General features: G+C 40.8%; 1 protein-coding gene across 1 annotated transcript in view; it reads left to right on the top strand.

The window, feature by feature from the left end:
* Positions 1 to 21,947, top strand: part of CDC42BPB (CDC42 binding protein kinase beta) — a 134,217-nt gene that overhangs the window by 25,251 nt on the left and 87,019 nt on the right. The window contains exon 2 of the mRNA XM_003799330.3: positions 19,496 to 19,587. Coding sequence (XP_003799378.1) covers positions 19,496 to 19,587 — 92 coding nt within the window. The remainder of the gene's footprint in view (positions 1 to 19,495; positions 19,588 to 21,947) is intronic.

Raw genomic sequence — 21,947 nt, 5'->3', positions numbered from 1 at the left:
AAAAAAAAAAAAAAGAACAAAGAAACAAGAAATATAAAAAGTCCTAAGTGGAAGTAAAAATAACAAGAGAATAAAAATACCAAACATTTATATTAACTTGGACCTTCTGTTTCCTCAGTTTGCTTATTTATCAAAAAAGGATAAATAAACTATCCTGCCAAGTTGCAGAGATTATTATATGACATCCCTGATGCATTTGTAAATGGTCAGAAAGTGGTAACTGCCATTAGCCGCAAGTGGATTTAATATTTTATCAAGTATTTGGAGTGTAATACATTAAAAGGCAAATTTAAAGTGTTTTAAGTCAAGATCCCACTTTCCTGAGTTAATATTTTAACTCAAGTTAAATAATCAGAACAAGTTGGTAGATATTATATTTGGTTTTTAAAACTTTCCCAAATTACTGATTATTGAAATTAAGTTGCCTTCCTTTGATTTTATTAATTTATTGATGCTTTGCAAACTTTTTACTCATATCAATACATGCAGTTCTCTGTACTTCATTCTTATTTGCAGTTTCTTGTCTAGATGCCATTTTGTCAGTGTATTTCTTTTAAGTCTTGTGACCACTGTCTTCTAAAAATGTGTTAGAAAATCTCAGACTTGAGGGCCAGAGATCTAGGAAGAGTAAGTTAGCACCTTCTCTGTTAGAAAATTCTAGTGGCCAAAGATTTGGAGCTTCTTTCTCTCCTTCCGTCTGAGTCAGATAGAAGGGTCCTAAGGCTGAGGAGGAAGATGTGTAGACAGTCCCCTTCCTTGCTGTTCACGTCCTCCTTTTGTCCTGGCAGCTCATAGCCCTAGTTCAGTGTGTGTGGGAGAGCGACTCTGCCTAAGACTGCCCTGGGGCTGTGCTGGGAAGGAAAGTGAGGAGTTCGTTCTCAGTTGAGCTCATTGCCAGTGTCCCTGTTTTTGGTGATGGGGTGGAGGTGTCCCATCAGTGCTGGTGTATGCAGGGCCCCACCCAGCTGATACCAAGGGTTAATCTCTAATGGCAGAATGTCTGCACTGCGTACTGCTTTTTATCTTTAAATGGAATGCTAAAAGTAAAATTGTTCAGTTACTAAGATACTTAGTTCACAAAAGATTTGGAATTACAAAATCATCTCTAAGAGAGTTATGATGATACTTTATTGCTGAGCTAGCAAAAAGTCATACTCTGTCATTCATGGGTGATCAGAAATACTCCATTTAGTGTGCTGTGGAATCTATATAATATCAAAATATGTGTATATAATCCCAGTCGTACATAGTGTTTGACTTAGTAAAACAGTATGTGTTTATGCATATATTCTCTTTATCAAAATTAAAGTTTTTCCTCAAAATTCAGTTTTTAAAAAAGAGATTGAGAAAACATCCAAAAACCCCAGAAAGTAAAATGATCAATGTCTACCAAAGGAAAAAAAATTAGCCATGTCTGTGAGTTGTTACTTGATTTGCAATATGGAAATTAACAGTTCTGAAAGAACTAGTGTGGATGGGTATGGTGGGAGCCTCAGGAGAGCAGGCTGTCCTGGAGAGACCTGCTTCCTGAGCACAGGCGCAGATGGAGCAGGGGCCGTGAATGCTCAGTTGAAGGAAATAGCTGTATCCTGCCATTGCTTATTGAAACTTGGGGTACTTGTTTTGTTACCACAGAATTTAATTGTATGGTTTATTTATTAGCATTTAAACCAGTGAAAATTAAGGTTGTGTTTATAACCTCTGTGATTTGTCAGTAATAATACCCTGCCTCCCTGTACCTCAACTGGATTAGTTGATGAGTATGATGTCAGCACAGGTTTGAAATCCATGATGATTGGGGTTTTTTTAAACTAAACGTTTGGTGAAAATGATTTCAAGTATCTAATTCACGCTTTTCTTTTACATTAAAACTCTGCAGAGTCATCTCTTCTTGCTATGTCTACCTTCCTCCTCTCATTCTCTTAGTCTAATCAGACTTTTGGCCTCCCCCTACCCTTCAACACTGCTAGATGGGAGTCCTGGCTTTCCCTGCACCTTGCTGGTTCCTTCCCTCCCTCTCCATGTGGAAGTTCCCCAGGTTTCTTCCTTAGTCTGTCCTTTGTCCCTGCTGGCTCTGTGGGTGATCCCATCCAGGCTCTTGATGTTAATACCAGCTATACATTGAGCAGCCTGGCTTCTTTTTGGAACCCACACTGTTGGTGCGTTAGCTTCCCATACCTCCTGCTCATCCACCAGCCTCCATCTGCCCTTCCCCATCTCAACATGTGCAGTAGTGGCTACCTCATTGCTCAGGTTAGCGCACTAGACAATCCTTACACTGTCTCCTGCAGTTGAGGAAGGCAAGGCCAGAGGGTCTGTGTCCTCAGATCACTGTTAGATGACACTGTTTACAGCAAAAAGTGAAATGCCAGTTAGCAAGTGCTTGTGACTTGCAGTGATCCAGATGCGTGTGGCAGAGGACTGGTGGCCACCTAAATTGCTCTGCTAAGAGAATTCACCCTCATAGTGAATAAATAATTCCAGATGTTCAAATGAAATTTCTTTAGAATTGTTACATTTAAAGAGCAATGAATGTAAAGAAGGGTGGGAAGACTTATGGTTTGGGAGAAAAACTACAAAGATGATTTAAAAGGCCTAGAAAATTGCACAATGTTGAGAGGAACAAAAAGCTGTGATTGTTCCCGTCAGGAAGAAGTGATTTATCAACTCCTTTCACTCCACGATTAGACTCTTCTTCACAGCAAAAAATTTAAGAGAAAGAAAGAGACAAGTCACCATATTAAATTACAGTTTTTCTTGCTGAGTTAAATGTTGATTATACATTAGAGAGTAATGGAAACCTAAAACTTCTTCCTTATATCTGTCTTGACTGGTGTAATTCCCAAAGCAAGAAGGTACCTTAGAAGACCTCTTGGGAAGATCTGGGAAGATTACTAGAAGTGGCTTTAGCACTCTCTAAGCCAGTAGTAGGCATCACATTTTTCCTCAACTCTTATTTTCCAAGGCTCTGCGGGAAGGTGACCCTCAGTGTCTGGAAAAATTCAGAGCTTTGACATTGTTTCAGCCTTGTGTTCAAGAAACCCTATGTTTCCTCTCTGTGTGGTCAGGGGATCAGATCCATAATTTTCTTCTTAGAGAGTAGAGGTGATGATACCGGCTTTACAGGGTTGTTGGGAGCAGGTGGACAGATAACTTCCATGGGAAGTGCAGCCTAACTTGCGGCTTATTGTTTTGTGGCCACTCAGATTCTGTAAGTCATTTCAGCAGCAGATATACTAGGAAAGGCTCTAAATCAGTGTGTTATTATTTTATATTCATGCTCTACTGAGACGTTGTCCTGTACCTATTTTATTAAAATAAGGTCAAACAAGCAAAATAGAGAATTAAAATTTTTACATTAAAAAGTCTTACTACAGGGTCGTGCCTGTGGTTCAAAGGAGTAGGGCGCTGGTCCCATGTGCCAGAGGTGGTGGCAGGTTCAAACCCAGCCCTGGCCTAAACTGTAAAAAAAAAAGTCTTACTACAAGAAAAAGAAAAATAGTAGGTTTTTTTCCAAAGGTTTTTGTCCTGTTTTCTCCCAAAGCAGGAGATAATATATCTTATAGTATTCTTTCAAGCATGGTTTTAGCTGATGTATTTTCCAGTTACTTCACTGTAATGATAAGTCTTTTTTTTTTTTTTGAGAAAGAGAGAGTGAATCTCAAGCACCCTGGGTAGAGTGCTGTGGCATCACAGCTCATAGCAACCTCCAACTCTTGGGCTTAAGCAATTCTCTTACCTCAGCCTCCCAAGTAGCTGGGAATACAGGCACCCACCACAATGCCCTGGCTTTTTTTGTTGTTGTTGCAGTTGTCATTGTTTTAGCAGGCCAGGTCTGGGTTCAAATCCGCCAGCCTCAGTGTATGTAGCTGGTGCCCTATTCCCTGACCTATGGGTACCGCCAAGATATTTGTTTTATTATTTTATCTATTTTTACTTTTTTTTTTTTTTTTTTTACAGAGTCTTAAGCTGTCACCCTGGGTAGAGTGCCATGGCATCATAGCTCACAGCACCCTCCAACTTGGACTCAAGTGATCCTCTTGCCTCAATTTTTCTATTTTTAGTAGAGACAGGGTCTTACTTTTGCTCAGGCTGGTCTCGAACTTGTGAGCTCAAGCAGTCCACCCGCCTCGGCCTCCCAGAGTGTAATGATAAGTCTTGAACAAGTTCACAAAGTAGATAGCAGTTTAAAGGTTGGTAGGTACTTATCACAATTCCTGCTTGTGGCAGAAATTTGACTTTAATTGACTTTTCATGTTCTAAGTTTATAAAGAAATTCTAATTCTTTTATTATTTATTTTTTAAGACAGAGTGTCACTGTGTGCCCTGGGTCGAATGCCATGGCATCATATCTCACAGCATCCTCAAACTCTTGGGCTCAAGTGAACCCCTTGCCTCAGCCTCCTATGTAGCTGGGACTATAAGTGCCCACTACAGTGCCCAGCTATTTTTTTCCTTATTAGCAGAGAGCAGGTCTCACTCTTGCCAAAGCTGGTCTCAAACTCAGGCATTCCACCTGCCTTAGCCTCCCAGAGTGCTAGAATTACAGGTGTTGAGCCACCGTGCCCGGCCAAGAAATTCTAATTCTTTAACTGGGCATGACTAAAGAAAAATGATAACCTTTGTCAGGCTGTGAAGATGGTTAGAAAGGCTGGCAAACTACCACTCTCCCCATGCACCCACCCAGACACATGTTACTGCTGCTTTCCAAGGCCTGATGGTAAGTCAGTAGAAATGCTGATGTAAGTCAGGGAGCAGTGACTGTTCATCTGTTGGGGGTTTGGTGGGAGGCAGTGAATAGAGACCATATGCAGGAGTCTGGACTTTGCAGGTAAGAGTTTTCTGCTTCCCCAAATCCAGTGTGGTCATGTTGCCTCTGCTCAAGTGCAACCCTGCTCTCTGAGTTATATTCTGAAGTTATATTCTTCCTCAAACCATCCTCTAGGTCCTGTGTGGATCCTTGGTGGTTTACAGTGCTGCTTGGTTATTGTCCGTGTATAACTTGCCTATATAGAACAGGTTTGTAACAAGTGTGCCTTCTTCCTTGGTAAATGTTTCATGATATTCCATTTATATACTGTTAAACATGACATATAAATACTAATATAACTGAGCAGAAATAACAAATGGTATTGGTAATAGCTGTTGTTTAACCAGAACTTTCTAAATGCTAAGTACAGTGCTGTATACTTTGTTGGGTTTATCTAGTACTCCTGGGCTAGGTGCGGTGGCTCATGCCTTCTAACTCCAGTACTTTGGGAGCCCAAGGCAGGAGGATGTCCTGAGGATAGGAGTCCATACCAACCTGGGCAATATAGCAAGATCCCATCTTTACAAAAAACTTATACAAAGTTAGCTGGATGTGGTGGTGTGTACCTGTAGTTATAGCTACTTGGATGGCTGAGCCCAGGAGTTTGAGGCTTGCATTGAGCTATGATTGAGTCAGTGCACTCCTCTCTTAAAACAAACAAACAACAAATACTCCCACTGACTCATTGAGGTAATCACTATTACTCTTAGTTTGCAGATGAGGAGTTGTGGCAGGCCAGATAACCCTGCCAAGTGCTGCAGTGGTTTGGGTTTAGCCTGGGCTCCATTATGATTTGCCTGGTTTTGCAAGGACTTGCCTTATTCTCAGTGGTGATGTTGAGAGAGCTTTGCCCCCCCTCCCACAGCATTTCTCAAACTTTGGCATGTATCACAATGATGTGGAAAACATGGGCTGTGCCTCTAATTCAGTAGGTCAGGGATAGGACCAGAGGAATCACCTCTCCTCTCTAGCAAGTTCCCAAGTGATGATGCTGTTGCTGTTCTTGATTTTCTGGTTTCCTGTTTTAAAAGCCACAAATTTATACACAAAGCAGCTAAGCCTTTCTGGCCCTTTGCAGAACATCTTTGGGAAACCTAAAAGGGGGAAGTGGACAGACCTTATCCCTAGGGAAAGAGGTCAGTCTGAAGATGTTGCACATGAAACAACCTAATTTTTAAAGCTTAGCAGCTTTCTCCTACCTGCTGGAGAGGTTAGATGACTAAGGGAGAATTCTGGGAGGTCTGTCTCCATCTTTATTATTGTTCTTATTTTTATTTTTATTTTTATTCTTGTCTCCATCTTCCCCAGGCAGATGCTGCTATCTGTAGACCACCACTGAAAACTACTGTCCTAACAGATGTTATAAAAACATTATAATCTTAACTAATTTTAAAAAGCTTCTCTGAGCTCTTCAGCTATTTGACAACTAGTACTCATTTTTTACTTTTGATTTTCCTTTCTCTTAAATTTAGAATGTATAGAGTACTTCTGGTGACTTACAGAAGAAATAGCCTGGAAACTGGCTATCTTCTCACTGAAGTACCAAAAAACAGTGAAGTCTTCATGAAGCCTTAACTGCATCCCTGTGACTTGTATAGAGGACTGCATTGACTTTGTCCTTTACATCACTCCTTCACACACTTGGAATTTTTAAATTACAATATTCATTTCTATTTGCAACAACTGGCTTTGGAAAAGAGACCTGTGTTGTAAAGGTCACTCATTTTGCACAGGCTCTTTACTTTGCCACAGGAACCTCAAAGGACAATGCTGTATGTGGCCCTTGGGGCCACTTGGTGTCTTGGGATTACTGCTTCCTTGATTGGAAGCTGTGAGTGGGACATGCTGCTCTCAAGCAGGAAGACAGAATACTTCAAAGAGACATAAGGAGTGAAGCAGCAGGATTTTATTTCAGTAATGATAGAGCAAGTTCAGCCAAGTAAAAACAAATTGTGAAAAGAAATCTCTCACATATCAAGTTCAGGCAGAGATGAAGGAGTACATTGCTATGCCCAGAATGAGTCTCAAAATGGATCCTGAACAGGGTTAGCTGGGCTGGTGCAATTGCACACTGTTGGAAGGAGGTATTCCCTGCTCTGGCATGGACCCAGTGCAGCCTCCCCACCCAGTCGCCCTTCCAGCTTCTTAGGTTTTCCTTGACCCAGTATCTCACTTGTCTTCTAGTCAGAGTATTCTTACAGGGCTTCTTTTTTAATCCTCTCAATCTTAAGTTATATTAAGTTAAAATTTAATGTTCGTTTCACCAACATTGCGGTTCTTAATTTTTAGCCTATATGGAGAGCTCATATTAGCTTTATTTGGGCTTCTTGGAAGATTGGAGTTTCTTTTTTTTTTTTTGTTTTTTTTGGTCAGAGCCTCAAGCTGTCTACCTGGGTAGAGTGCTATGGCATCACAGCTCACAGCAACTTCCAACTCCTAGGCTCAAGCATGTCTCCTGCCTCCGCCTCCCAAGTAGCTGGGACTACAGGCGCCCGCCACAACACCCGGCTATTTTTTGGTTGCAGCCATCATTGTTGTTTGGTGGGACCGGGCTGGATTCGAACTCGCCACCTTAGGTGTATGTGGCTGGCGTCTTAGCTGCTTGAGCCAGAGGCGCTGAGCCAAGATCGGAGTTTCTTAAACTAGTGATTCATGATGAGAAGGATTTGTGATTAATTCCCTGTGGAGGGACATTGTTCTGCCATTTTTATGAAAGACTTACAGTTATTGAAATAAATAAAGCACATTTTACATAATGAACACGTTTTTCAAAAACTGTTAATCTTTCATAGTTTGTATCAGCAACCTGAACCGTAAGAATATATTTCAAGGCTTGGCGCCTATAGCTCAACCGGCTAAGGCGCCAGCCACGTACACCTAAGGTGGCGGGTTCGAATCCCCAGCCTGGACCCGCCAAACAATGACGGCTGCAACCAAAAAAAAAAATAGCGGGGCGTTGTGGCGGGCGCCTGTGGTCCCAGCTACTTGGGAGGCGGAGGCAGGAGACTCGCTTGAGCCCAGGAGTTGGAGGTTGCTGTGAGCTGTAATGCCACGGCACTCTACCCAGGGGGACAGCTTGAGGCTCTGTCTCAAAAAAAAAAAAAAAAAAAGAATATATTTTCAAGCTGCTTTGCAACTATAAGCTCATTCTAAGCCAGAACTGTGAAAGTGGTTTCTCTCTTCTTACCACACGCTGTATGAGAACCTGACTCTTAGCTCTTGCCCTAAACTCTCATTCTCACAGGCACTTGGCAGGGTGATCTTATGCTCCATCCCTTCCATTCTGCCTGTTGACTACACTCCCTGGTTCTGGGTGCTGCTTAGGCCCTGTTCCCTGGCCTCCTGCCTTGAGCCTTTCTTAGAGGTCTTACTGTACCACTTGGAAGTACCTCCTTTGGAGCTGCCCCATCTCTCCAGCCAGCATGGAATCACTGCTCTGGGCAGGTGAAGAAGGGATAAAGGGGTTCCTTTATCTCTTGAAGGGACCAGAACAGCAGCTGGCAATTGCAAGGGGAGTACCTCCCAGGAGAAGAGACCCACGCCTGGAGTAGACTTGACTGCACGCTTTGGGAGGCACAACAGTGTTCCCTCATGCCCTCTGCATGTCACTTGGCCTTTGGGGCCCCTGTTTTGATAAATGTATTATTTATACTGGATAAAGACTGCAAGACTATTTCAAATTCCAAATGTGTTTATTGTGACCATTTTAAGCAGCTGAAGCCAAAAGAGTAAAGAGTAACAGTTTAAATTCAGATGGAGGCTGGAAACCAGTGCCAGTGAGGGGTGAAATAGAGCTTCATATCTGCCTTCCTTGGGCTGCTGCCCTATGATACAGTCTCCCTCCCTCAAACTGTCCCTCTCTGGGCACTGCCTCCAACTAGTCTGATCTTACTTGATTTCACAGTGATTTTCTGTCAGTTTCAGCCAAAGATCTTCTGCTCTCAATTCTTCCTGGGAGAGCTTTTCTATTTAAAGGTGAACACTGGGTTGCACTTTTACCTTTCAGTTTGGAGCTCATACGTGTATTTGTCAGTGGTTATCCTAGACTGTAATTGATTGCCTTTTAGGGCATCAAGAGAAGTTCTGCAGAAGATAGTCTGGATCACGAGGAATGAAGACATTGGAAGAAAACTTCTAGTAAAAGTTTAAAAGGCTAGAGCTTTATTCAGCCTTTTTTTTTTTTTATTTTTGGTGGAAAACATCCAAAGATGTTGGATATTCTTTTGGGGGTTTTTTTGGGGGGGGAGGTTGCATTTTTTTGGCCGGGGCCGGGTTTGAACCTGCCACCTCTGGTATATGGGGTGGGCGCCCTACTCCTTTGAGCCACAGGTGCCACCCAATGTTGGATATTCTTTACCAGAGGAAAAAATACAAGCCCTCCTGATAGCAAAGGTAACCTTTTTTGATGATTCCTTGTTGTGAACATCACTTACTACATGGTCATAAATATAGTCATCTCTGTGGACCCCCACCTTGTGCCCGGGGCTTGGTAGCAGTGGTTAAGCAAGCAGAGGCAGACCCTGCCTTCGTGGGCCTTCAAGTCCGGTGAGGAAGATGGACAAGGAGAAAGTGGCTTTATGACTGATGAGGGGCATGGAAGTATGGGGTCTGCTCTGAGGTGATGCCCAGATGCTGTTGCTAAGGCTGTTTGTAATGGGGTGGGTGATGAAAGACTTGGTGGGTAGTAACCCCTAGTTGCTCTGACTTAGAGGCTTATGGGTCCTGGATGGTTAGCCTGACTTCTGAGCTGAAAGGCAGGTCCTGTCTATCTGGGTCCTTAACATGTTGTAGGCTGTCAATTCACGTTCAAGTGCCCAGTGAGTATGTTCAGCTTAGTGGTTTTTATGTTTGTTGATGAAGTGTGAAAAAGAGGTTGTTTTATTCTTCCTAATATTTAAAATAGTTGGTCTTATTTCACATGTTTGGTTTACTTAAATCTATGATGAGTTCATTATTCATGACAGTCAAACATTCTTTCAGTCATTATAGCTGATGAATTTTCTGTAAGCTCCATAATGTCTGTCTTCTAAGAGATTGTAGTGTAAATGGTGTTTAAAATAAATCCCTAATGGCATTTTGGTTGTTTAGGTTTTGTTTTGCATCTGAATAGGTTTAAGAGTATGTGACAGCTGTATTGTATCCCACTGGATAAAATTTATAAAATTTTGTCTGTAATATTTTGTATTCTAAAGAACATCCTGAGTTTTAGATCAGGGATGGGGTATCTTTAGCTTCAAGGCCACATGTGGCCCTCCAGAGGCCCTAGATTACTACGAAGTTAACGAAGCAACATTGGCAGACAAAAATGGCTTAAAAATGCAAATGTAAATGCCCTGCACCCCTTGGGAAGCACTATTTCCAGTTGTCTGGACAAACTGGGCTTTTTCTTCCCACCCTCCCCTTTTCTTTACCCTATGGCAGCTGATGGTCTGAAGTGATTATTTTTTGAAAATACAAGACAGCAGTAGATTACTGCAAGAAAAATCAGTTTGATCTCTTCATTTTCACAAGCTCTGTAGCAGGAATTGTGATGTCCCTGGATTCCATCCCCTTCACTCCTCCCTCTTCAGCCTTTCCCACTTTAGCACCCTACTTACCAGAAACCTGGCACAGGTTCTGGAATCCTTCCTTTTTTCATCTCCTGCCACAGCGTATCCTAGATAAAGCCTCTTTCTCCTTGGCTCCAGGGCCACCACCATCATCAGCTTCTAAGCCACCATTGTTATCTCTTGAGGGTGGTGGTTGTTGTACACATACCTACTGGGCTCTCCCTACTTCTAGATTTGCCCCTCTACAGCCCATTTTTCAAATAGCAACAAATGATCTTTTATTTATTTATTTTTTTTTTTTCAGAGATAGGGTCTCACAGTGCTTCCTAGGCTGGAGTATAATGATGCTATCATAGCTCACTATGGTCTCGAATACATAGATTCACGTGATCCCATCTTAGTTTCCCCAATAGCTGTGATTAGAGGCACACACCACCCGTACCCAGCTAATTTTTAAATTTTGTATAGAGGCAAGGTTTCACTATGCTACCCAAGCTGGTCTCTTCAGTATTGGCCTTAATTGATCCTTCTGTCTTTTCCTCTTGAGTTGCTGGGTTTACAGGCATGAGTCACCATGCCCAGCTCTGTGATCTTTCAAAAAAAGGTGTTTAAAAACTTATTTCAAACAATTTCAAACTTACAGAAAAGTTGCAAATAATAGAACAAGAACTCTCTTCCCCCAGCTATTGAGAATAAGTTACTTACCTGATAACCCATAACCCTTTATTGTGCATTTCCTACAAACAGGAATATTCTACATAACCACAATTTAACCATCAAATCTAGAATTTAACATTGATACATTGCTACTATCTAATCTCAAATTTCCACTGAAATGTCGCTACTTTTCTAATACTCCCCTTTGCAGCAAAAGGATCTAGCGCACTTCCCTTCTGCATGATTCCTTAGTCTTTCCTTGACTTTCATGACCTGAAAACTTTTTGTCATTTTGCAGACTGTTCCTTCAATTTAGGTTGACCTGACGTCCCCCACCACACCACCCCCATCCCAAGCTTTCTTAGAGATAAGATCTTCCTCTTTCACCCAGGCTGGAGTAGAGTTGTACAATCATAGCTTACTGTAATTTTGAACTTCTGGGCTTAATTAAGCTGTCCAAGTAGCTGGGACTACAAGAGTGTGCTGCCAAATCTGGCTAATTTCTTTTCCTTTTTTGAGTGCGGGGGTAGATACAGAGTCTTGCTATGTGGCTTAGACTGTCCTGAGCTCCTGGGCTCAAAGGGATGGTCAGACTTGGCTTCCCTAAATGCTAGGATTATAGGCATGAGCCACCACACCCGGCCTGTTCGCTCAAATTTCCTTAGGTTATTTGTTTTTGGCAGGAGAATTACCAAAGTGTTGCTGAGTTTTCCTCCTCATGTTCTATCAGATGGCACCTGGTTTCACTCTGCTAGTTAACTGATGATGTGCACTCTGAGCACTTGTTTAGGTAGTATCTGCCAGATTTCACTCTAGAGTCATCCTTTCTAGCTAGGTGGGATGGCTCATGCCTGTAATCCTAGCACTTTGGGAGTCCAAGGCAGGAGTCTCACTTGAGGTCAGGAATTTAAACAAGATCAGCCAGAGCAACATAGTAAGACCCTATCTCCACAAAACATACAAAAATTAATTGGGCATAGTGATACATGCCTGTGGTCCCTACTTGGGAGGCTGAGGCAAGAGGATAGCTTGAGGCCAGGAGTTCAAGGCTGCAGTGAGCTATGATTATGAAGCTGCCCTCTTGCCTAAGCAACAAAGTAAAACCCTCTCTCCATAAATAAAAAATTGTGTAAACATTGACTGTATCTGTGAAATGGAAACATGGACAAATTAAATTGGTTCATGTATAATGGGTGGAATTTTCTTTGATTTCCAAGAATGGGCTGTTTGGTTTGTACAGTTAAAACAGTGGCTGTGAGTTTTTGGGGTTATTGTAGAAGGATGTGGTGTTTTACACCCACCAATGTGTGTATGCTTTCATATGGTGTGTGGTGTAGCTTATGTATAACTGATTGGCATCCTTTCCTTTCCCAAATTCATTCTTCTGGTAGTGAAGTAATCAGGTCTCTAATTTTTTCCCCCCACAGTCAAAGGCAAGGCACCATTTGCTTCTTCCAAAAGATACCAAGAGAGGTGGCTATCTTCAGTAGCTGTTTAAAAAGACTGTTCCCATTAGGAATTTGGGAATGGTTATTTTCGATGATATTTGAAAGAAATATAAATGAACTACAGATGACCTTTTAAGTTCTAGCTCAAGAGTTTTCTTTAGGCTGGCCTTTAAAAAAAAATCAGGCCTTATTTGGTCTGTTCCCTAATCTATATGCTGATGAGCATTTATAGTGATAGTGGGGCCAGAGTTCGTAATTCACTATCTGATAGACATAGGAACCTTCTGTTGCTCTCCTTATTGTTACCTAGGTCAGTGAACTGTGGTAATCAAGCTTTAGTGTTTTTGAGCAACTTTTTAAGGGGGAAAAAAGCAGGGGGAAAATAGAATTAGATTAATAATACGGAACTCAATTAGAAGCCCAGGAAATGTCAGATTGCACATTTTTGGGAACCAATTAGAGATACTCTTGTATTAGTGAAAAATAGTACAGAAATCCCTTACACACTTTTGTCAGTTTCCCCCAATGGTAACATTTTTGTAAAACTGTGGTAATGGAGAATTTGAAAAAGAGCCTTAGAGAACAAATAAAAGTTACCATAAAATATATGGATTTGGCTTGTAGGTGAAAATAAAAATAAAGGTAAGGGATACAGTTGACTAAAAGGATGCAGTCTGTGGGGAGGAGGCAGGAAGGCCAGGAGAGTGCTGCTTTCAGAGTCAGACTGTGTGGGCTCAGGTCCTGGCTTTACCACATGCTCTGTGTTTCTGAGAAGAAATTGTTTAACCTAGGCCAATGTCTGTGGCTCAGTGAGTGAGGCGTGGCCCCACATACCAAGGGTGGCAGGTTTGAACCTGGCCCCGGCCAAACTGCAACAGCACACGAAAAAGAAATGGTCTAACTTCTCTGTAGAGTTCCTGGGGGGTTTTGTAACAAATTACCACAGACTGGGGGGCTTAACACCACTGATGGTTTTTTCTTTCACAGTTTCTGTCCCTGAAGTCCAGAGTCAAGGTATTGACTAGCCATATTCCCTCTGAAGGCAGAACCTTACTTTCCCTTTACCTTTCAGAGGTTGCTGGCAATGCTTGGTGTTCCTTATCCCATGGCTGTACCATTCTAGTCTCTGCCTCCGTCTTCACATAGCTTTTTTCTCCTTCTGTCTTTGTGTCCAAATTTTCTCTTTTAAAAGGATACCAGTCTTCTTGCCCTTTAAGCACAGATACTGCAGTATGTGACCTCATCTTAACTTGGGTATCTCTATAAAGACCCTGTTTTCTTTTCTTTTTTTTTTTTTTTTTTGAGACAGAGCCTCAAGCTGTCCCCCTGGGTAGAGTGCCATGGCATTACAGCTCACAGCAACCTCCAACTCCTGGGCTCAAGCGAGTCTCCTGCCTCCACCTCCCAAGTAGCTGGGACCACAGGCGCCCGCCACAACGCCCGGCCATTTTTTGGTTGCAGCCGTCATTGTTGTTTGGCGGGTCCGGGCTGGGGATTTGAACCCGCCACCTTAGGTGTACGTGGCTGGCGCCTTAGCCGGTTGAGCTATAGGCGCCGAGCCGAAGACCCTGTTTTCAATAAGGTCACAGTCACAGGCACAAGTTCTGGGTCAGCCAGAATTTGATGGGGATGGATGGAGGCCTATTCAACCTAGTTTACTGTCTAAGAAACCTTAGTTTTCTTATCTGTAAGATGTGGATAATGGTAGAATTAATCTCAAAGAGAATGTAAGAGGGATGTATTCAGCAGTGTAAAGCACCTGGTTGCTAGATGTCACTTCAGAGACAGCATGTAGCTATCCAGGGAGACCACTGGCACTTCTGAAAATGGCACTGTCTTAGAGAACGTCTCCTGTTCTCCAAGTTGCCCTACTGCTGTGCAGACAGATGAAGCTCAGAGCTCATTCAGGCAAGAAACAAGTCCTCTCTCAGTTGGTGAACCTTGGCTTTGCCCAGGAGATGGAAAAATTTCTTTTTTAAAAAAAAATTCAGATTAAAATATGAGAGTCAGGGCAGCGCCTGTAGCTCAAAGGAGTAGGGCGCCGGCCCCAGCCAAAAACTGCAAAAAAAAAAAAAAAATGAGAGTCCATATGATTAGGTTACAACGTTTGCATTATTTAGGTGAAGTGCCTGTTGTAGCTGTGTCCCATACCCAGGAGGTGTGCCATATACCCTTACATTATGCCCATTATGTAGGAGCACCCTAATCTCCTCTCCTCCCCTATACTTTCGTCCTTCTCCCCCTTCCCCTCAACTTGAATTAAGTTGCATTTTTCTCTTGTGTGGCGTTTATCAGCTTGTCTACTGGCTTCATATTAGTGTTGAGTGCATTACATACTTTCTTTTCCATTCTTGTGATACTTTACTAAAGAGAATGTTCTCTAACTCTATCTAGTTTAATACAAAAGATGTAAAGTTTCAATCTTTTTTATAGCTGAACAATATTCTGTAGTATACATATACCACAGTTTTTAATCTGTTTATGGGTTGATGGGCACTTGGGTTGTTTCCACATCTTGGCAATTGTAAATTGAGCTATGATAAACAATCGAGTGTAAATGTCCGTATGATAAAATGTTTTTTTCCTACTGGCTACCCATTACTTAGTAAGGGGATTGTGGGATCAAATGGAAAGTCTTAGAGTTCTTTGAAGAGTCTCCATACTTCTTTCCAAAGAGGCTGTATTTGTTTGCAATCCCATCAACAGTGTAAAAATGTTCCCTTCCCTCCACATCCAGACCAGTATCTGCAGCTTTGAGACTTTGTAATGTGGGATATTCTAACTGGGGTTAGATGATATAACTGAGTGGTTTTGATTTGCATTTCTCTGATGATTAGGGCTGATGAGCGTTTTTTTATATGTTTGTTTGCCATTGGTCTGTCTTCTTCAGAGAAGGTTGTGTTCATGTCTCTTGCCCAGTAATAGATGGGATTATTTGCTCTTTTTTTGTTGATTAATGTGAGTTCTCTGTAGATTTTGATTATCAGTCCTTTGTCAGATTTGTAACATGCGAGTAGCTTTTCCCATTCTGCAGGTTGTCTCTTTGCTTTAATTTTTGTGTCCTTAGCTGTGCAAAAGCTCTTCAGTCTAATTAAGTCCCATTTGTTTATGTTTTTTGCTGTCGAAATTGTCGCTAAAGTCTTCTTCATAAAATCTTTCCCCAGGCTGACATGATGAGAACGTTTCCCCATGCTTTCATCCAGGATTTTTATCATTTCATGACTTAAATTTGAATCTTTTATACATCTTGAGTCAATTTTTCTAAGTGGCGAGAGGTGTGGGTCCAGTTTCAGTCTTTTACATGTAGTTACTGTGTTTCCCCGAAAATAAGACCTACCAAAAAAATAAGCCCTAGCAGGATTTCTATGTGTTTGTTAAATATAAGTCCTACCCCAATAATAAGACCTAGTGTTGAGCTTGGCTGTTGAGTACAAGAAAGGAATTGTAGAGGACTCTCAGGGCAAGAATCTTACAGCTTTCTGCAAAGAGAAGAAGTTGGATACCCGAATGGTCCAAAAATGGCAGGCAGAATACAATAACCTTAGTCTACATGTGGACAGAGGAAATGCTAAGAAGCGCAAGTGTGGTTCAGTTCGGCAACCTTTATTTCCTGAGCTGGAAAACATAATCTGTGAAAGGATTGCTGACAGGAGAGTAAAGGCTTTGGTTGTGTGCAGGGCTGACATTCAGGCATTTGCCCTTGTAATGGCACTACAGTTCAAAATATCCCCAGAATTCAAAGCATCACAACACTGGCTGGATGGCTTCCTTCAGTGATATGAACTGTCTCTAAGAAAATCAACAACACCGTCTAATTGGAAGATACAGAAGTTATTAAGCGAGCACTTGCATTCAAGTCCTTTGTTCATGGCATTGACCTTTCTAAATACCAACCTTGCAACATGATTGCTATGGATGAAACTGCAGTGTTTATGGGTCAGGGAGCCCAGACAACAATTGAACAGAGGGGTGCCTCTTCAAACTGCGTTCCCTCCACTGGTCACGAAAGTTCACGTGTTACCTGTATTTTGGCCATTCGTCTGGATGGAAAGAAAACTATACCTCTTATGGTCACTAAGGGCAAGAAAGATAAGATCGAACGTGTTTCCGGCATTTATGTTCTTGAAACAGAAAAAGCCTGGTGCACAGAAGCAGTTATAAGGAAGTGACTTAATTTGATGCTGCCGCTTGTTTTGCAAAGTGGCCAAAGAGGTCTGCTAGTCTGGGATTCAGCCAGTACTCACCATGCTAAAGACGTGAAGAACTTACTTGCAGAGAGAAAAATAGATCAAATAATGATTTCCGCAGGAATGACTGCCTATCTGCAGACTCTTGATATTGCAATAAATAAGCCATTCAAAGACCATTTGCGGATGGAAATTAACGACTACATTGAAAATAGAATGATAAGAAATCAGCGTGGAAATTTTGTGAAGCCTAACCTGCAAGAGATGGTGATTTGGGTGAAGAATTCATGGAATAAAATCACTGACAGTGTTGTTACCAATGCACTCTGAGCAGGTTACATGGATAAGAGCTGCTCATTTAATGAGAGCTCTATTGCTTGACATGAAAGATTGGGGCCAATGGTTCTAAAGGAAATGGAGTTGCAAGAAATTCAGGATGGAATTCCGGGTCTAGAGTGTTACGGTGATGTTCCAGAAGAAGATGACTTAACTGTATTTGAATAAATGTAGATTGTTGTATTACACTTAATAAAAATAAGACATTCCATGAAAATAAGCCCTCGTGTGTGTTCTTGAGAAAAAATAATATAAGTGTCTTATTTTTGGGGAAACACGGTATCCAGTTTTCCCAGCACCATTTATTGAATAGGGAATCTTTTCTCCAGTGTATGCTTTTGTTTGGTTATCAAAGACCAGCTGGCGATAAGAGACTGGTTTCATCTCTAGGTTTTCTGTTCTGTTTCATATGTCTATGTCTCTATTTTTGTGCCAGTACCATGCTGTTTTGATTACTGTGGACTTGTAATACAACCTAGTCTGGTAGAGTGATGTCTCCAGCTTTGTTTTTATTACTAAAGAATTGCCTTGGCTATGTGGGTTTTTTCCTGATTCCATACAAAACAAAACTATTTTTTTCAAGTTCTTCAAAGTATGATGTTGTTATTTTAATGGGGATTGCATTAAATCTGTAGATTGCTTTGGGTAGTATAGACATTTTAACAATGTTGATTCTTCCCAGCCAAGAGCATGGTATATTCTTCTATTTGTTAATGTCTCCTGCTATTTCTTTTCTTAGGATTTCATAATTCTCTTTGCGAAATTCTTCATCTCTTTCATTAGGTTTATCCCCAGGTATTTAATTTTCTTTAAAGCTACTGTGAAGGGTATTATGTCCTTAATTTGCTTCTCAACTTGACTGTTACTGGTGTATACAGAGAGTACTGATTTGTGGACATTGATTTTATACCTTGAGACGGTTATATTTCTTAATCACTTCTAGGAGTTTTGTGGTTGAGTCCCTGGGGTTTTCTAAGTATAAGATCATATCATCGGCCAAGAGCAAAAGTTGGACCTCCTCTGCCCCCATTTAGATGTCCTTTATTTCCTTCTCTTACCTGATTGTATTGGCTAGAACTTCCAGCACTATGTTGAATAGTAGTGGCAATAAAAGGACAACCTTGTCTGGTTCCAGTTCTAATAAGAAATGCTTTCCGTTTTATTCCACTCAGTATGATATTTGCTGTGGGTTTGTCATAGATGGCTTCAATCAGTTTAAGAAATGTCCCATCTGGGTGGTGCCTATGGCTCAGTGAATAGGGCACCGCCCCCATATACCGAGGGTGGCGGATTCAAACCCGGCCCTGGGGGTGGCGCCTATGAAAAAAAACCAGCCCTGGCCAAACTGCAACAAAAAATAGCCTGGCACTGTGGCGGGCGCTGGTAGTCCCAGCTACTCCAAGGCAAGAAAATCACCTAAGCCCAAGAGTTGGAGGGTTCTGTGAGTTATGACGCCACAGTACTCTACCGAGGGCTATGAAGTGAGACTGTCTCAAAAAAAAAAAAAAAAAAAAAAAAAAGTCCCGTCTATGCCTATTTTCGTAAGCGTTCTTGTTAGAAAAGGATACTGAATTTTGCCAAGTGCTTTTTCTGCATGAGAGGATCATATGGTCTTTGTTTTTGCTTCTGTTACACGTGAATTACACTTATAGATTTGCATTTGTTAAACCAACCTTGCATCCCTACTTGATCATGATGTATAATTTTTTTAATGTGTAGCTATATTCTATTTGCTAGGATTTTATTGAGTATTTTTTGCATTGATATTCATTCATGAAATTGGTCTGTAATTCTCTTTTTTAGTTGTGCCCTTTCCTAGTTTTGGTATCAGGGTGATGTTTGCTTTATAAAATATGTTGGGGAAGGTTCCTTCTTTCTCAGTGCTTTGGAATAACTTCTGCAGTATAGGTACAAGCTCTTCTTTGATGAAAAGATATCATTAGATTTTTGTAGTGATGGTGTCTGTATAACAGATATCAAAGTGTACAGCTAGGAGTCACTTAACAATGGGATACCTTCTCAAAAATGTGTTGTTAGGCAATGTGGTCACTGTGTGAACATCACTGAGTGTACTCAGAAACCTAGATGGTAGTGCCTACTACACACCTAGGCTGTATGGTATGGCCTGTTGCTCCCAGGCTACAAACCTGTACAGTACGTGGCTCTACTAAGTACTGTAGGCAGTGGTCACACAGTGGTAAATATTTGCTTACTTAAACATATAGTATAGTAAACATATGATACTATAATCTTATGAGACCACTGTTGTCTGTGCAACATATTATTGACCAAAATGTCATTATTTGGCACATGGTTATGGTTGCTCATGATAAATATCTGTGTTAATTAGTATAAATAACTGATTTTTAAAAGCTTCTCAGATATTAAATATTTTTGAAAATAAGCTTTTTTAAAAAGTATAACTTAGTATAATGTCCTAATCAATTATATTTTTATACAGTATCAACTTATTAGACTAAATTGTTGATTTTTCATTTTTATATATAGCTAAACCATTTACCCAGCTGGTAAAAGATATGCAGCTTCATCGAGAAGACTTTGAAATAATTAAAGTGATTGGAAGAGGCGCTTTTGGTGAGGTAAGACAAAAACTTCATTTTGTTAACTTGCCTACATTGTCAAAAGTTCAACAGTTCCCATTTTACCTTTTCATGGACCTGTACATTGATTTGGGATGAGGTAATTATTGGTATCATTTGGAGAGTTTTTGTTTTTGTTTTTCTTTAGTTTTTAAAAAAAATTTTGTCGGGGGGTGGGGGAATGGGAGTCTCATGATGTTACCCAGGTAGACCTTGTACTCCTGGACTCTTTAACCTGATTCACCTCAGTCTCCATAGTTGGACTACAAGTGGATGCCATGCCCAGCTGGGTGGTTTTTTCTTTTAACAATAAAATGCATTTAATCAGTTATTATAATTTTGGTTTACTCAGAATTAGTTATAGTACAGCCAATATTTTTTTTTCCTATGGTACTTTAAATAAAGCTGGGTGGTTCTTTTTTTTTATTGTTCTACAGCATAGTCAGAATAGATTTAGCATCATTCTTAAGGACCCTAGGATTTTCAGAATGGTAAATGAGCAGTGGCTTCAGTGTAAAGTCACCAGCTGCATTAACCCCTAACAGCTTGCTCTTTGGAGCCAGAAATTGACTTTTCACTAGTTTGGATGTTCTAGATGGCATCTTCCAATATAAGGGTGTTTCATCTACACTGAAAATCTGTTGTTTAGTGTAGCCATCCATCGGTTATTCTTAGCTAGATCTTCCAGACAACTTCCTGTGGTTTTATTTATCAGCATTTGCTGCTTCATCTTGCTGTTTTATGTTACAGAGATGGCTTTTTTCCCTAAACCTCATGAGCCAACCTCTGCTAGCTTCCATCTTTTCTTCTGCAGTTTCCTCACCTCTCCAGCCTTCATAGAACTGAAAAGAGTTAGGGCTTAAGGAAAGGTTGGTTGATTGTTTATCAGACCACTCAAACTATCTTCATATCAGCAATAAAGCTATTTCATTGTTTTATTAGTGTGTTCACTGGAGTAGCTCTTTTATTTTCCTTTAGGAACTCTTTTTTTCTTTTTCTTTGTTTTGTTTATCTATAAAGGTTTAATTGTGCACAAAGGGGAGGGCATATAGTCCTTGGCAGCTGATTCTCTCATGGCTTCCAGGACATTGGTCAGCCCCTCCCAGTTCCTCTTGGTACAGATGTGTATTCCCACCCTTTTCTTTTTTTCCATGGTACAAAAGTATTTAATAAGCAACACATCAGTACAGAAAAACACATTGCTTACATAGTTCGTCCTTTAAAACCAGAATACTCAGTGAAAAATCAGTACAGACTCTTTTTACTTTAAAAAAAAAAAAATCAAGGTACTCACCGGAATTGAATTACTATGTTTTTTCTTCTTTCTAGAGATGTGACGCACATGTTTTCTGATAAGTAATATTCTTCCAGGCATTATGTTAAACCAGAGAAGACAGAGGACCAGGAAAACTGCTTACTACCCCCTACCCATGCTGAACTCGACCACCATCTTGGAGGTTGAGAGATTCTGACAGAAAGAAATTTGAGTCTCTACCTACCCAATAGAAAACCTAACAAACTGGTTTATACAGAAAAGATTTTTAGCAGACATGCACAAACACATTTAACATGCTATAAAACAGGATATCTTTTAGTCATTTTCTAGCACATAGCATACATTCATCAGTGCCCAGTAAAATAAGAATGAATGCCAATATAGTATTTTTGCCTACATACATATAGCACAAACAACTAAGCATACAACATATACTACTTTGATCTTTAAGTGGGTAATCATGGAAGTTCCAAGATCATATCCATTAGGTTGGCCTGAGTATTTCATCTATAAAAATGTTTTTTTAAAAATAATGCTTAAAAGAGACTTCTAGAAACGGTAGGACTACGTCAGGACCAGCAAAAGGTAGTGATACAAGGACTGCAAATGTTAAGACTGGGAGTTGATTTTCATAGATACCTTTTAGGTAAAGACCATCTCTTTCAGTTAATTCCTATAGCCAGGGCAAGCTATGATCATAGGAGATTCAGAAATCTCAAGATGGGCAGCTACCTTTAATAACAGCCTAAATAAATACTCAAAAACCCCATTGATGCTAAAGGACTGAAACTTTGACCCATGTGAAAAAGAACTGTGAATGCACAAAAAAAATTCATGTAAAGTTTGCTGGGACAAATAGGGTTCGTAATAGTAGGTTATTCCACGCTGTTTACACACCAGCACATGCTGGGGAAGGGGCTTCCGGGTGGAATGCCTGAAGTGAAGTCTGATTCAGAAGCACCTGTGTGCTTTTATTTATCTATTTATTTATTTTTTAGAGACAGAACCTCACTTTGTCGCCCTTGGTAGAGTGCTGTAGCGCCACAGCTCACAGTAACCTCCAACTCCTGAGCTTAGGTGATTC

Source organism: Otolemur garnettii, unplaced genomic scaffold (genome assembly GCF_000181295.1).
Source record: "Otolemur garnettii isolate 467f Iridium unplaced genomic scaffold, OtoGar3 scaffold00149, whole genome shotgun sequence".
NCBI classification, from domain to species: domain Eukaryota; kingdom Metazoa; phylum Chordata; class Mammalia; order Primates; family Galagidae; genus Otolemur; species Otolemur garnettii.
Note: the sequence above shows the minus strand (reverse complement) of the source record. Positions and strands in the feature narration are given on the sequence as shown.